This window comes from Osmerus mordax, chromosome 28 (genome assembly GCF_038355195.1).
Source record: "Osmerus mordax isolate fOsmMor3 chromosome 28, fOsmMor3.pri, whole genome shotgun sequence".
NCBI lineage: Eukaryota > Metazoa > Chordata > Actinopteri > Osmeriformes > Osmeridae > Osmerus > Osmerus mordax.
Window position 1 is genome coordinate 5427855 of NC_090077.1, and position 14874 is coordinate 5442728.

At 51.5% G+C, this 14874-nt stretch overlaps 1 protein-coding gene across 3 annotated transcripts in view; it reads right to left on the reverse strand.

Moving 5' to 3' along the window:
• rtkna (rhotekin a) overlaps nt 1-14874 on the reverse strand; it is a 31148-nt gene that overhangs the window by 5225 nt on the left and 11049 nt on the right. For all 3 annotated transcript variants that reach the window (XM_067231487.1, XM_067231488.1, XM_067231489.1), the window contains exons 2-7: nt 3788-4005; nt 3579-3640; nt 2537-2590; nt 939-1056; nt 360-590; nt 154-248 (exon numbers count right to left, since the gene is read on the reverse strand). In XM_067231487.1, the coding sequence (XP_067087588.1) occupies nt 154-248; nt 360-590; nt 939-1056; nt 2537-2590; nt 3579-3640; nt 3788-4005 (778 nt within the window). The remainder of the gene's footprint in view (nt 1-153; nt 249-359; nt 591-938; nt 1057-2536; nt 2591-3578; nt 3641-3787; nt 4006-14874) is intronic.

A 14874-nucleotide genomic window follows, 5' to 3' on the forward strand; every position in this document is an offset into this window, starting at 1 on the left:
TGACGTATACAAGTGCAGTATATTCTAGAAACGTTCTGTTAGGTATTTTCATTTCATTATTTATGTATTTTGTATTTATTTTTGTACTTAAGACTTTTGCACGAGAGAGAGAGAGAGAGAGAGAGGGTGGGGGGGTTGGAGCCCTCTACTCACCGTTGCCTGAGATGCTGAGGTCGTGCGTACGGAAGCTGTCCTGGACGTGAGCCTGCGCCAGCGTCGTGTGAGCCAGGAGGTGGTACTTGGGCCCCCTGCGGACACCACAGAAGAAGAACGACAACCGCTGAGCCCCGTTCTCGACATCAACAACGCCGTCGCCAAGCACGTCGGAAACACCCCCGTCCCTAACCCCCCCCACGTACGGTATGGAGGGCACAGGCAGCAGCAGAGGGGCCCCCCCTCCTCCTCCGTTGCTGAGGGGGCTGCAGGCTCCGGGCTCCAGGGTCGTGCGCAGCTTCTTCCCCGCCGAGCGGCCCAGCGAGCTGCTCAGCTTGCTGGCCAGCTTCCTGGGGGCGCTCCCTGCCGAGCCGTCGTCCTCGGAGCAGCAGCTGTACAGCTCCACGCGGAGCTCGAACCCCGGGCTGGCCTCGCTGCTGCACGTAGGACACACAAACGGACACACACACACAGACACACACACACGGGGGGACACACAGACACACATACACACACACACACAGACACGGACACACACGGGTCAGGCCATAAGCCCGCCACAGACACACAGAGATGCATATTCAGCATACAGTAATTATACAATTCGTGCATGCTGATGAATGCCCCTTTCAAACAAAGCTATAATTAACTATCAACCAAGGCGCTTCAGATGAAGATGCAGCCTGCGTGGAGCCGGATAGCCATCGTGTAAACAAAGCAAAAGGTGGGAACCTGGTTGGAGCGCGTGTTTAGCGACATGGAGCGGGGTCAGGAGGAGAACTCACAAGACCACGGTGTTTTCGAAGCAGATGTCCGTCAGCGTCCGGTCCACCATCACCATGTCCGTGTCGAAGATCTCCCCCCCTATCTGCAGCAAGCAGAACACTGCACACCTGTGGAGCTCTGAGAGACGGAGGGAGAGAGAGAGAGAGAGAGAGAGAGAGAGAGAGAGAGAGAGAGAGAGATTAGAGAACAGAGAAGTAAGAAAGGAGGATAAGAGAGAAAGTGAAAGAAAGAGAAGAACGGGGAAAAAAAGATATATGAGACAGAGAGAAGAAAGGAAAAGGGATGTGAGAGATAGAGAGAGAGAGAGAGAGAGAGTGTGAGGGAGGGAGGGAGAGAGAGAAGATGGAATGAAAAGGATGAGAGAGAGAAAGTGAAAGAAAGAGAGAAGAAAATAAATTAAAAATTGAATGAGAGCGAAGAAAGGAAAAGGGATGCGTGAGAGAAAGAGAGAGAGAGAGAGAGAGAGAGAGAAGAAAGAATGGAAAAGGATGAGGGAGAAGAGCCAGACAGGAGAAGACAGAGCCAGGGGAGAGAGGGAGAGAGGGGGCGGCGGGGGTGGAGAAAGAGTCGAACGGGGATGTGAGAGAAGTGAAGTGTTTGTGTGCGAGGCAGCATGTGGAAGGCATCAGGGAGAGGCTTTTACCAGATCCCCCTGCTGGGGAATCCTTCAGCAGCGGCACCTGCATCCATCATGATTAACCAGAGCAGGGAGAAGATGGGAACACACACACCCCACACAGCTGCCCCTCCTGGACGCTCTGCCGTGTGGGAGGCCACCAAAGCTGCCTTGGATTGATAAGTGTGTGTGTGTGTGTGTGAGAGTGTGTGAGTGTGTGTGTGTGTGTGTGTGTGTGGGGGGAGGCATTCCACATGTCCTGTGGCTAGTTGGACACGAGTCTCTCTCTCAGACTTTGGGAAAGGTCTCATTTCTCTTAACGACCTTGACTAATTGCCTTGTTAGGCGTCATCGGGGGTTGGCTGACTTTCCTTTGGAGCTCATGAATATGCACAGGTCCTACAGAATGACTGATTCCAGGAAACCGACCTCTTTAACGATATGGCTCAGGTTGGCCTGCGTGAGCTCTATCGCCGTAGTAGCAGTAGTATCAGAAAACGTATTAAGACGATCGTGATTCGATCGAGATCGATCCATGATTAACTCCTACTTCTTTCCATAAATCACTCATCTGAGATATGTTTTGACAGGGTTAATGTGTGTGTGCGTGTGTGAGAGAGATGCAGGAGCAGAGCCAAACACCAGAGAAACAGAGGCCAGGTGGTGAATCAGCTGCCAGTGCCAAAAACCCATCCATCCCTCTCACCCATCTCTAATCAGCTACCACTGTCGGAGGCTGGGAACTGTATGACGAATGTGAGCCGGACATCATCTACAAACTCATTTGTCAGCTCTCTCTCTCTCTCTCCCTCTCTCGCCCTCTCCCTCCCTCCCTCTCTCTCTTTCTCGCTCCCACATTACACAGGACTTCCTGAACACTCCAGGACAGTAATGTGGTGCAGATGAATTATTGATGAAGAGATGCATGCCCACGGTATAGTGCTGTCAGAAGTGCCTGGGGTGTACACAGCGAGCGCTCACCTCCTTTGTTCTTGAAGTATTCCGTGTCCTTCCACATGAGAGGGATGCGCAGGTCTAGAACAGAGAAAGATGGCTGGTCAGAGCCGAGAAGACAAGCTCTCACACACACGCAATTCCCTGTCTATCACTTCTCTTTTAACTCCTACCGCTTAGCGTGTGTATGTGTGTGTGTGTGTGTGTGTGCGTGCTGTTGTCCATGCCGTGAGCCACTACCTAAATCACTAGCCAGTCAATCAATGATGGAACTCCCAACCAGAGTTCATCAACTGAATCCCTCCCTTGTGTGTGTGTGTGTGTTAGATAATGCGTGTGTGTGCCCTCCAGCTGTGAGGGGTCCCAGACAGGCAGCTGTGACCATCAGAACCCCCCACCTCCCTGCCCTCCCCCCTAAGCTATGGCTGTTCACCATAATCCTATAATTACCTCTTTCACTGGAACCCCCCCCCCCCCTCCTTTCTCTCTTTCTCTGTCGATGGCCCATCGCTTAAACTCTTCCATCTTTTCTTCCACCTGCCCTCCCCTTGTCTTTACCTCCTTTGTCAACCACTCTCTCTCTCCATCCTTCACTCAGCCACTGGACTCCCCCTCTCCTGTTATTTGAATCTCCCCTCTCTCCCCTCCCTCCGGGTGTAGTCCCAGAGGGTGGGTGCTAGGACCCAGAGACGACCTCATCCATCAGCCCCGACCCCTCCCGCTCTACGACTGACAACGTCTGCTGGTCGCCATGGACGCAGTCGATAATGAGGAAATGAAACATCCCATAATAGAGTGGAACCTGGCGGGGTGTCAGGGTCTGGAGCTGATGAAGTAGGTTATAATCGAGATTGGTTGGCAATTATGTTGAAATAAAAGGGCTTGGATTCTGACTGTCTGTCTACTTGGGACTCACACACACACACACACACACACACACACACACACACACACTGTAGAGAAATGTTCTCTCATTTCTCTCAGGTCCACACACACATACACACACACACACACTCCTCAGGCTTCTGCTCATCACCTCAGTCACACAGTGAAGTAGAGAGGGGCTCACCGGAGATGGCCACCCTTCCCTTGCAGGGTTGTCTGTCATCCATGGGCCCCGCATCCGACGACCTACACAACCGAGACAACGATTCACAACCAAAACCAAGCAGCAGACACTCCCTCAGAAAAAAAAAAGAAAAAAGAAAAAATAACAATCACTAAGATTTTCCTCAATTCCAACCTCTCCCCTACACCCCTCGCCTCCAAGTTCCCCACCTCAGGCCCCCCTCCGACCTCCGCGCCACCCTCTGCATGACCTGGGCCTCCTTCATCCTCTGCAGCTCCGACATGAGGGCCATGATGCGGGCGCTGCAGGTCTGCAGGCTCTTGGCCGCCTCCAGGGCCTGGTCCCTCTGGGAGCAGGCGGCCAGCAGCTTGCAGGCGCCTTCGCGCATGCGGATCTCGTGGTCGATCTTCTTCTGGATGTCACTGTCCTGCGGGGTGGGAGAGGGGAGAAAGTGAGGGGTTAGACGGGGTAGGACCAGGGGGTGGGTAGAGGGTTGAGAGGGGGGGGAGAGATGGGAGAGAGGGGGGGGGGGGGGGGGGGGGGGAGTTTGAAGAGGAAGTTCGGGGGGGGAGAGCGTATTAGGAGAAATGCTAGAGATGGATGGACTGAGTTTGTGTCGAGGGGCCTGATGTTGGGGGTTACTGAACGGTGCGCGTGTGTGTTTTAGTTTGAGCGTGTGTGTGTGTGTGTAGGCTTGTCTGACCGAATGAATAAATATACCGGTTCGCCCTTTTGCTTCGCTCCTGCTGTGCAAAGATGCTGAATCATTTAACACACACACACTTACACACTTACACACACAGTTCCAGAGGGTGAGGGGTGCAGAGTCAGACTGTCATAACAGTGGAGGTTTGTATAGCAAGATGAGAGACCCCAGACACCGACACTCCCATCAGGCGCACACACACACACACACACACATAATTCCTTTCTCCACTCCACTGTAAAGGGAGTTCAAACAAACCAGAGGAGAAATCAGAGGTGGCTTATCTGGGGACAGCCAGAAAGGTCCCTTTGGATGATCAGCTTTTGACAGAGTGAAGACTTGGACAACTTTAATGTCCTCGCGAGGCAATTTGTGGTACAGCACAAAACCTAGACACATTTTAAAAGCACATCAAATAACAGCAACAGGCTCCCTTAATGAACCGAGTAAAGCCATGAGAATAAATGAGGGTGGAATAGGTTGTCATAGCGACAAGAGTCTCTATAATGACCTTGGACATTTTTGTGTGTACGTGTGATTTAGAACAAACGCACCTGCGACTGAACACACAAACCCCCTCCATAATAAAAAACAGATTTCTCTCTTTTATTTTCTAATTCTTTCACAATAGAATAAGTGAGGTCTGAGGGTGATTTTGGTTTGGACACATGTATGGAAGAACATACTTTGTCCGGGACCTGTACAGTTTTTCATGTGGTTTTACTCCGTCTGAGAAACATCCCCAAAACATCGCTCTCTCTGGCAGGGACAATGACATGAGCTGTAAACGAATATGCCTTGTGACAAAGTCTCAAAGGGAATAAACCACAAACTCACGAGGCGGTGACAACTACAAATACCAACAACCCCCACTCCAAAACCATGAGAACGCACTCCGACCGACCCAAAGAGAGACCGCGACACAGCTAAAGGGGAGATCGTTTCAAGCTGAGCTCATTTCGCTCGGGAGCACAGTAAGACGTTTCTGGAACGTCATAGAGGATGTGACACCCTGAGATGATCACAGTGGAGACTAGCAGGCTCATCCATATGAGTCACTGTCAACGACCAGAACGGGGAGGAGAACCAATGTTTTCCCCAGTCAAGATGGACGAGGGGCTCAACTGAAAGGTGTTTACAGATGGCTTAGGATAGTAAGGAGCTTCGGTACATGTACGTAAACAATATGGACGGCTCCTGGCCGACTAAACAGCTACATCTCACATCAGCTCCAGGATTGGAGAGAGAGAGAGAGAGAGAGAGAGAGAGAGAGAGAGAGAGAGAGAAGGTTGGGATGTCGATGGGCTTAGGATACTAGGAGTCAACGCAGGGCAGAAACCGAGACAACCGAGACCGAGGGAGTGTGTGAGAGAACAAAAGTGTGTGTGAGAGTGAGAGTGAGAGAGAGAGTCTGTGTCCTCGGACCACATGCAGGGGGGTGAGGGCCGGCAGGTCCTAAGCTGAGCCCATGCCATGGAGCTGCAGTGTAAATATAGCAGCTAAATTAGCAGCCTCTCCTCTGGGCCTCTCGGAATAGAAGCCACTCAGCCTACTTGCTGCCCTCGTCCCCACCCCCCCCCCCCCCCCCACAAAGGAATGAGGGGGGGGAAGTGAGGAAGGGGTGCGGGGAGAGGAAGGAGAGAGGGTGGGTGGGAGGGAGAAGGGGAAGTGAGGAGGGAACAGGCCTACTTTTTCCAGGCTAACGAAGCGTGGGGGTTGTAAGCGGGCCCAGATGGCACCGACGGAGGGAGACTTTCTTGGAGAGCAGGTGATTGAAGGAGTGAAGAGCAGGAGAGAGAGAGAGAGAGCGGGGACAGGAGAGGGGCGGGCGCTATCTGCCATCCAAGCCCGCCCGCCCACGCATCGTGAACGAGGTGTTTCTATTGGATGGTTCTCCTGTGTGACTGGGACCTGTGATGTATATGCCATATGTTGACACGGTGACTGTGTGTGTCCCTGCATGAACCGCAGGAGGGGACAATCCCCTGTGGTGTCACAAAGGTGTCGACACACACACACACACACACACACACACACACACACACACACACAGTGATCAGTCTGGCACCCCAAGCCCTGGGATGCGTGGCCAGATGGTGTTTCATGGTTTGTTGATGCTGCGTTCTGCTTGTTTAGGCTTTCCTGCTGACCTAACCCCCCAGCCCCAGGATCTCTGACGTCTGACCCCGCTAGTCAACGCCGACTCAGAACCAGCCCATACCATGTGTGTCGCTAGTCAACCATTGGCTAGCTTCATGTAACAGTAAGTAATAAACATTACTATTGAGATGAATAGACATGCTGTGTAATTTATAGCCAAATAACCCTATTTGAACAGATTTAAATCAAACAAGATGATGTATGATTCACATCATCATCTCTTGGAAGTCGCCTTGGATAAAAGCATCTGCTAAATGAATAAGTGTAAATGATTTGTGCGTGTCTGTGTGTGTATGTGTGTGTGTGTAAGTGTGTGTGTGTATGTGTGTGTGTGTGTGTGTGTGTGTGCACGCTAGGAGAAAAGCTCAGCTGACTCAGGCGCCAAAGCGGATCAGTCCACTCCCAACACACACAGAGAGCCAAGCTATAGTGAGGTCACTTCCTGTCCTCGCGAGATGGCCATCCTGTCTGTGTGCCTCATTACCTCCAACAAGGCTGTGAAGGGCGGAGCGGGGAGAGAGAGAGATAGGGGAGAGAGAGAGAGGGGAAGGAAAAGAGGAGGGGGAAAGACGCGACTGAATAGAACCAAAGAGAAGAATTGGACGCCCTGCTGGAGACAGCCACATGTGACCCGCACACACGCACGCACGCATGCAAACACATCTCTCAAAAAGCCTCACCGCTCCCTCCCCACCGGCTCCAGCGCCGCTGACCCGAGCTCACTGGCTTTCAATTAGCCGGCCACAACTATGCGCCTGCTCATTCACCCCACCCAGTTCTGCTCCCTCTCTCTCCTCCTTCCCTTCCGTTTCCCACTTTCTCCCCCCTCGTAATCCCTCCTCGACACCCTCCCCCCCCCCCCCCTCCTTCCTCTCATTCTCTTCCACGCCCAGGGCCTGGCTGCGGTTAGGCAGGGACGAAGGGAGGGGTGGAAGGGCCCGGGGGGGGGGGGGGGGGGGGGGGGGGGGCTTGGGAAGTGTGGGAGGGGATTACGAGGCACGAGAGACGCGCACTTCAGAAGATTGTCGTTAAAACACAACACATGGGGGCCTGCCTCGGCCTAATCAACACGCACACACACACACAGTCGTGCAGACTACACTCACAGCTCAACGACAGACATTTAGATAGTGTCTTCCTTCAGATGCCATCACCAGTCCCATATAGACATGCCATTCATCCAACACCCCACCACACACCACACTTGAATCCACCCCCACTTCCAATCCACACAATAGCTTCTGTTCCACTCTTCTCACAGTAGGGGATGGGTTCTGGCAGTGCCAGTTGAGAAGCTACGCAGCAGTGACTGTAGGGTGGGGTGTGTGCGTGCGGCTGTTAACGAGAATAGAGAATTTGCAAAGGAGTCCAGCCCCAGTCCTGGCCAAGGCTCTCACACACACACACACTTCTCACCCTTGGCAGTGTGTGTTCCCCAGTTCTCCTGCCAATGAGCTGATGTCAGCGGTGAAGTCGAAACTTTGAACGCGGCCCATTCCAAACCGCTATTTGTCCAATTAGTCAAACACAATGGGCCGTTCTAGCCCTGCGTGGAGTATATGAATTTGTGTGTGTTTGGTGAGTGTTTGTAAATGTGTATGTGTTGAGAATCACGGGGGGGGGGGGGGGGGGGGGGGGGGGGGGAATGAAATGCAGAGTGTGTGACTGTGTGACTCTGCTGCCAGCTGTTCCCACACAAAGGCAGAGAGTGTTCCAGTACAGCTGGGCCCCGTTCGAAAAGAGGCGGAGTGAGAGTGTGTGTGTGTCTTTGTGCGTGTGTGTGACCCTATGCATGCCTGTGCATGTTTTGGTGTGCATACGCATCAATATTTACATGCATGTCTGTGTCTACTGTATACTGTGTGTGAGAGATTACTTCAGTCGTTGGGAGTCCACAACTGGTCCTAGCTGGTCAGCTCTCTCTCTCCCCACAGACTGAAGGGGAAAAGGGGCTAGGAGCCACAGCCTCACTCGGAGCTGTGGGGGAATCTACCGACAACAATGGCTTACGCAGCTAGCGCCATCACTTCCTGTAGGCTGGATCCAACCCACTCTCCTCACTGGCCCCACGTAAACACCCAGGGGGGGGGGGGGGGATGTAGGGGGGGGGGGTGTAGAGCAGGACAAGGTGTTCAAACCGGTGTGGATTTACAACAGTCAGCGTGCTCGGCAATGTTATTAGTACGCATGCGAGTTGTGTGTATTTGTGCGTGTGTGGTCTTTTAGCACCCTAGCGTGATTTATGAAAAGGTTGCGTACAGTTTCCAGACCCCAAGTCATAAATAACAGTGGGGTCCCGAGATATACAGTATATAAACACCAGGCCAACTTTGGTACCGGTAATACAACCCCAGAAACAGGAAGCACACAAAAACACCCCTCTCCTCCTCCCCTTCCACCCCTCCTCCCACCAGAGGTGCGTTCAGGGACGAAGCGTTCATATCAGAGCTGCATTCAAGGATGTGGCGTTACCAAATCGGCGAACGGTTCTGTTCAACAAGTACGACGTGTTCAATATTCAACCCCCAACAACATGAGTGAAGGGTTAAAAGGTGCGGATTATAGGCAGAAATAGGCTGGACTTCACAAGTGGGCAAGCACTAGAAAGCAGAGTAATTTCAAGTGTGCAATCTTGTGAAAACCAGTAATGAGAGTAATTGGCGGAACTGACTGTCTGGGAGCCGTAAGAGGCAATTAATGAGGTACACACACTCGTACACGCACATACACACACACACACGTTCGACAGCAGTAGAGCGAGGCTGAGTTATATTGTAGGTTGGCACAAAGCCACACAATAGAACAGAGTCAGGCTGGCAGAACAGTGTAGAGACAGACAGGTATGTGTAGAGACAGACAGGTATGTCTAGAGACAGACAGGTATGTGTAGAGACAGACGGGTATGTGTAGAGACAGACGGGTATGTGTAGAGACAGACGGGTATGTGTAGAGACAGACGGGTATGTGTAGAGACAGACGGGTATGTGTAGAGACAGACGGGTATGTGTAGAGACAGACAGCAGACCAGTCGAGCGGGACCCCAGATCAAAGCAGCTCGTACGATCGGTCTCGACGAGAACACATGCTCTGGCTCACTCTGCCACATCCAAAGTCGAGTGGAGAGCTCAAACCACAGAGTAGACCTGTTAGCCACATTAATAGAGATTACCCGCCGTCAACGATAAAGACATGAGGTGGAATATGAATCCCCTTTGTCACAGATTAGTGGGAAATTGGGAGTGTTCTACAACTCTTCTGAACCTTTTTGAGCAATGATCGAATTAATGAATTAACTGAGGAGGGATTGAAGGACTGAAGGAAGGATAAATAAAAGAGTGAATGACGCAATCAATGAACGAACAAATGAAGAAAAGGAATGAATAAAGAAATGAAAGTACAAACACACAAACAAGGTATTATTAGTGGGCTAGTGGGAGGGGTGTGGGGAACCCCATGCAGATTGGGATGAGCAGCCTCACTGCCGGGGGCCGTGCTGGTAAGCTGCTTCCTGCTGACGGGACGTGGGCAACACACACCTACCAAACACACCACAACCCCCCACACACACACACACACAATCACTACAAACCCAGTGAACAATCGCCTCCAGAATCCCATTACTGATGGAAACACAATGTATTAGGTATAAGGCTCCTATAACACTATACTGTAGAATGACACACACACACACAAACAGAGCACTGGTCACTCTGTAATCCAGGGCTTTTCTCAGTGTTTGAATCGGGACAAGAAAATCGGGACTAATCAGATCAGACCAGCCTAACGGTCTCCTAAGCCCCTCTGAGTGCCCTGTTGTGCGCCCCAAATATAGCCTCCACCTCCCAGAAGCCCCTGCAGCACAGGGTCCTGACCTTGAGAACCTTCCCTCACGGGAGGTGTGTGAAACACGTACTGAAACCGGACATGTACTGCGGGTTACATGTTGCTTTTGCTATGTCACACAGACACACACACGGGACATACAGAATCTCCATGTTGTTTTTGCTATCTCACACAGACACACACACTTAAGAGTGAATGGACACGGGACATAGAGAATCTCCATGTTGTTTTTGCTATCTCACACACAGACCTATACACACACACACACACTTAAGAGTGAATGGACACTGGAAATACAGAATCTCCATGGTGAGACTGCGTTTGGATCCACGGGCCTGTACCAAGTCCTATGTGGTGGTGGTGGTGGCATTAGCATATGCATGAGGCGGCCGAACCAGGGAGAAAAAGCTTTACCGCCTCACTGGTCAGCCCCTCACCCCTCGGCCTTCTGGGTAATGGAACACTGATAAGACAAATGACATGGGGCCGGAGGAGGGAGAAGTGAAGGATGAGAGAGAGAGAGAGAGAGACCGGGGAGGAGAAACGAAATGCTGCCTGCACCAGGATTCTATCCTTCATCCAACATGTGCTTCTCTTATTGATTTAACACGACAGGAGGAGGTGAATTAAACGAAGTCTTAAAGGAATTCTGCGAAAGTGAAAAAGGGGTCTTTCTGATGCGGGCAATGAAGTGAAGAATGTGAAGAAAGTGCATTTGACTTACAAAGCAGGGCTCTGTATAACAATTTATTTATAATTGTGTTAATGGGTATGGTATTTAGGCTGTGTCATAAACTGGTGGGGAGTAAGATGAGATCTGCTCTATATCTTAGTCTGCATGCACGAGATTCCTGTCTGCCTCTTTACAGCACTTACCGCCATCTCTAATTACTAATAGCCCAGGCTCCTGTAGCGGTGTGTGTGTGTTTGCATGTATGTATCTATGTCAATCAACATTTACATTTCCCTTGCAGTCAGGGAAGAGTAGGCCAGAGAGCAAATGTTTGTTGACGTGCGGTTTGTTAAAGACACAAAGTCGAGAGAGCTCTCTAGTGAGGGAGGGAAAGAGAGAGAGAAAGAGAGAGAGAGAAATGGAGAGAGAAATGAGTAAGAGAAATAGTGAGAGAGGGAAACGGCGAGAGACGTGGAGAGAGAAATGAGAGAGAAAAGGAGAGAGAGAGAGAGACAGAGAGAGAGAGAGAGACAGAGAGAGAGAGAGGGAGAGAGAGAGAGACAGAGAGAGAGACAGAGAGACAGAGAGACAGAGAGACAGAGAGACAGAGAGAGAGAGAGAGAGAGAGAGAGAGAGAGAGAGAGAGAGAGAGAGAGAGAGAGAGAGAGAGAGAGAGAGAGAGAGAGAGAGAGAACGAGGGACATGGGGCTCAGCCCGAGTCCTTATCGCCGCCTTCCAGGCCGACCAGTGATCCAGTACGGGTTCCGGAAGGAGAGACTACAGCCTACGAACGCTGCAGCAAACGCTCAGCATGCTCCAGAGAGAGTACCCAACTGCCGGCTGGAAGCCCTCATCCTCATCTGCCACAGGTCTATATCCAATTCCGGGGGAAGGTTTGCTGGTTAGGTACCAGGAGAAGGTCCTATTAGCTAGCTGCATAGGTGGCCGTAGGACGTTTCAGTCTACAACCAAAATGTTGGCGTTTCTGTTAATGAGGTTTCTGACCTCCATCAGTATACATTAGCCTCCGGTACCACACACTAAACCATGTTCCCACACATAAGAATCTTGGAGCAGCCGTTTAGCAGTTACCACATGTTCTCGTACACACACAGCCATTCATCCGGGCGTTCGTCCGTGCAGCTCCCAGGTCTGGCGCTCTCCAAGGAAGACCTTAAGCGAAGGGCACGGAATGTGGAGCAACGTGTGCTTTTCCTTGGCCGTGACAAGATGGAGGCAGACGTCTCCCCGTCCCAGAGAGGTACGGGGACTGTGAACGCTCTCCAGACCTCGCATCTCCAGCTGCTAACGGGCCCTGCATGTCTGCTAAGGAGACGAATGTGCGCGCGCGCGTGTTTGTGTGTGTGTGTGAGTTCGAAAGGGCTGACCTCTCTCACATTTTGCTGAAGTCCCATGGGACAAATATCTCCCGACCTCCCAGTGGCCCTGAGAGGAAGCTGGAAAATGTGTGTGTGTGAGGACAGTAGATGGCAAAGTACAGCAACAGAGTGCGCGCACACACCCCAAAGGCCGCGCACAGCACAGGGCTCATTATCTTGCGGTGCTTTTACACTCCATCCTAACAGGTAACCAGCTCAGCTGTATCACGCTGGCTGACAGGCTGCACCGTCCAGATGACTGACAGTCTGGGTCGCGCTCCAGGAAATAGCCTCATCCAGCACCCGCCAGCATTGCTGCGCTAGCTGTCTGGAAGGTGGGCTCGGGACTTTAATCACCATGCGCATCAATCCTTCGCCCGGGTCTTTCCGAATCCGCGGGCCAACCCATCACTCTGCCTGTCTAAGAATATAGACTCCAGACCTCTGCATGTGCCGAAGTATATACGTCCTGTCGCAACTCTCTCTGTCTCTTCCCTCTGTCGCTCTCCCAAGGTGAACGGCATGGTCGACGAGGTACTCGTCCGGCGGTCGTTTCCAAAAGAAAGCAGGATAGAACCGAAATGCACTAAAGGACGTGTGTTTGTGGTTGATCGAGAGCAAGTGTGTCAGTGAGAGAGAGAGAGAGCGCGCGAGAGAGAGCGAGAGAGAGCACACAAGCAAGTATGCAAGTCAAAGACACAAAATTGCATGTGTGGGGGGAAATGCATGGGTGTGTAGCGATCATTTTTCACTCATGACCATGAGCTCTTGTTTCAAGGACACACACGGACACACACACACACACACACACACACACACACACACACACTGATGGTGTAGACCACAGAGACCAATGAAAGCAGCTAGCTGTTGTGCTGAAAGGGAATTCGAAACATCTAAACCTCGTACACCAACAGCGGCCGTTGCACCTGTTTGTCCTGGAGCACCTCTTCAACCCTGCCAGTGGACCATGACACAACCACCCTGACTGACCCTGCACTAAGGAGACACATCCCAACCCTGGCTTCTGGAACAGAGGGTTAGGCAGCGAGAGAATAGAGACAGATCGAGAGAGGGGCAAAGAGAGACCGAAGGACAGAGGCACACACAGAGAGAGGCAGAGAGAAAGAGAGGCAGAGAGAGACACGGACAGAGAGAGAGAGGCAGAGAGACACAGAGAGAGAAGCAGACGAAGCGGCAGAGAGACAAAGAGAGAGAGAGAGAGCGGCAAAAAAAGAGAAAGAGATACATAGAGGAAAAGAGACACAAAGAGAGAGAAGAGAGATGCACACAGCTAGTCTGCAGTGACTCTGGTATTGATTGTGTAGGTCAGAGGAATACTATAGCTAGCGAGTCTCACCGCAATGATGCAGACATCGTCCGACAGACATGAAGGTTACAGGATTATGACCTTTTCAGACTTAGTAAACTAGGCAACACGGCTAGTTTGCTGTGGGCTGTGTGTGTGTGCGTGCGCGGATGTGTGCGTGCGCGGGCGGACATGTCCCGCAGCGGCGGACAGACGAAGATGCAGACCTAATTCCAGAAATGGAAAGATCACCCTGTCTGATGTCGCGATCCCTTTTAGCTTAATATTGATAAGGTCACACGCATCCGACCAAACTACGAGTAGGCTACGAACGTATTCTTCCAAAGGCAAGACAGACTCTCTCTCTCTGTCTCACACACGCACACACAGGACAGGAAGGAGCCCGTCATTAGGAGAAGAAAGGCAATCAGAACATGAGAAGGTAAAGGTATTTGACTAGCCTAACCCAGTCAGGGGATTCAGCAGACAGAGAGAGACCGTGTTTAAAACAGACCTCGGACCTTTCAGACCCACGTGCTACAGATCCGCATCACTGCTGGTCTTCCTGGGGATCCGTCAAACAGCTTTATAGCTGGGGGGGCAATAGTATACTACGCATTACATGACATAGCTGTTGACTATTGTGGTCTACCTGGAACTAGTAGGAGGAAATGACTCGTCATTTCACGGCAGTGTGATTAGACAGTGATGGAAAGATCTGGCTGTGACTGACCGTCTCCCCCAACAGGGCACAACAACAAGGCACCTGGAAAAGCCTGCCCCCCCCCCCCCCCCCCCAACACCACACACACACACACACACACACACACACACAAGGGCTGATGAAGGAACCATCAGGAAATGCCCGCTAACAGTGGCCATATTGTTCAACTGCTCATACAGACCTTCAAGGACAACGTCAAAGAGCATCAAAGCATGCTCAATACATCAGAAGTGTGTGTGTGTGTGGGTGTGGGTGTGTGTGTGGGGGGGGGGGGCGCTTCGACTGCAGGGTCTTACAGTCAGAACAATGCCGACCCAGCACTCAGAGAGGGTTAATGTGGCTCTAATGTATTAAAGTCAGTCCTTTTCAGAGTGAAGCTGTATATGCATGTCATTACATGGCCCAGACTATGAAAGCAAACACACACATAGACACACTTTCAAAAAGGCAATCACTTAACTCCCTAATGTCATACAGGGACATTTCAACGATGCGCCCGCAT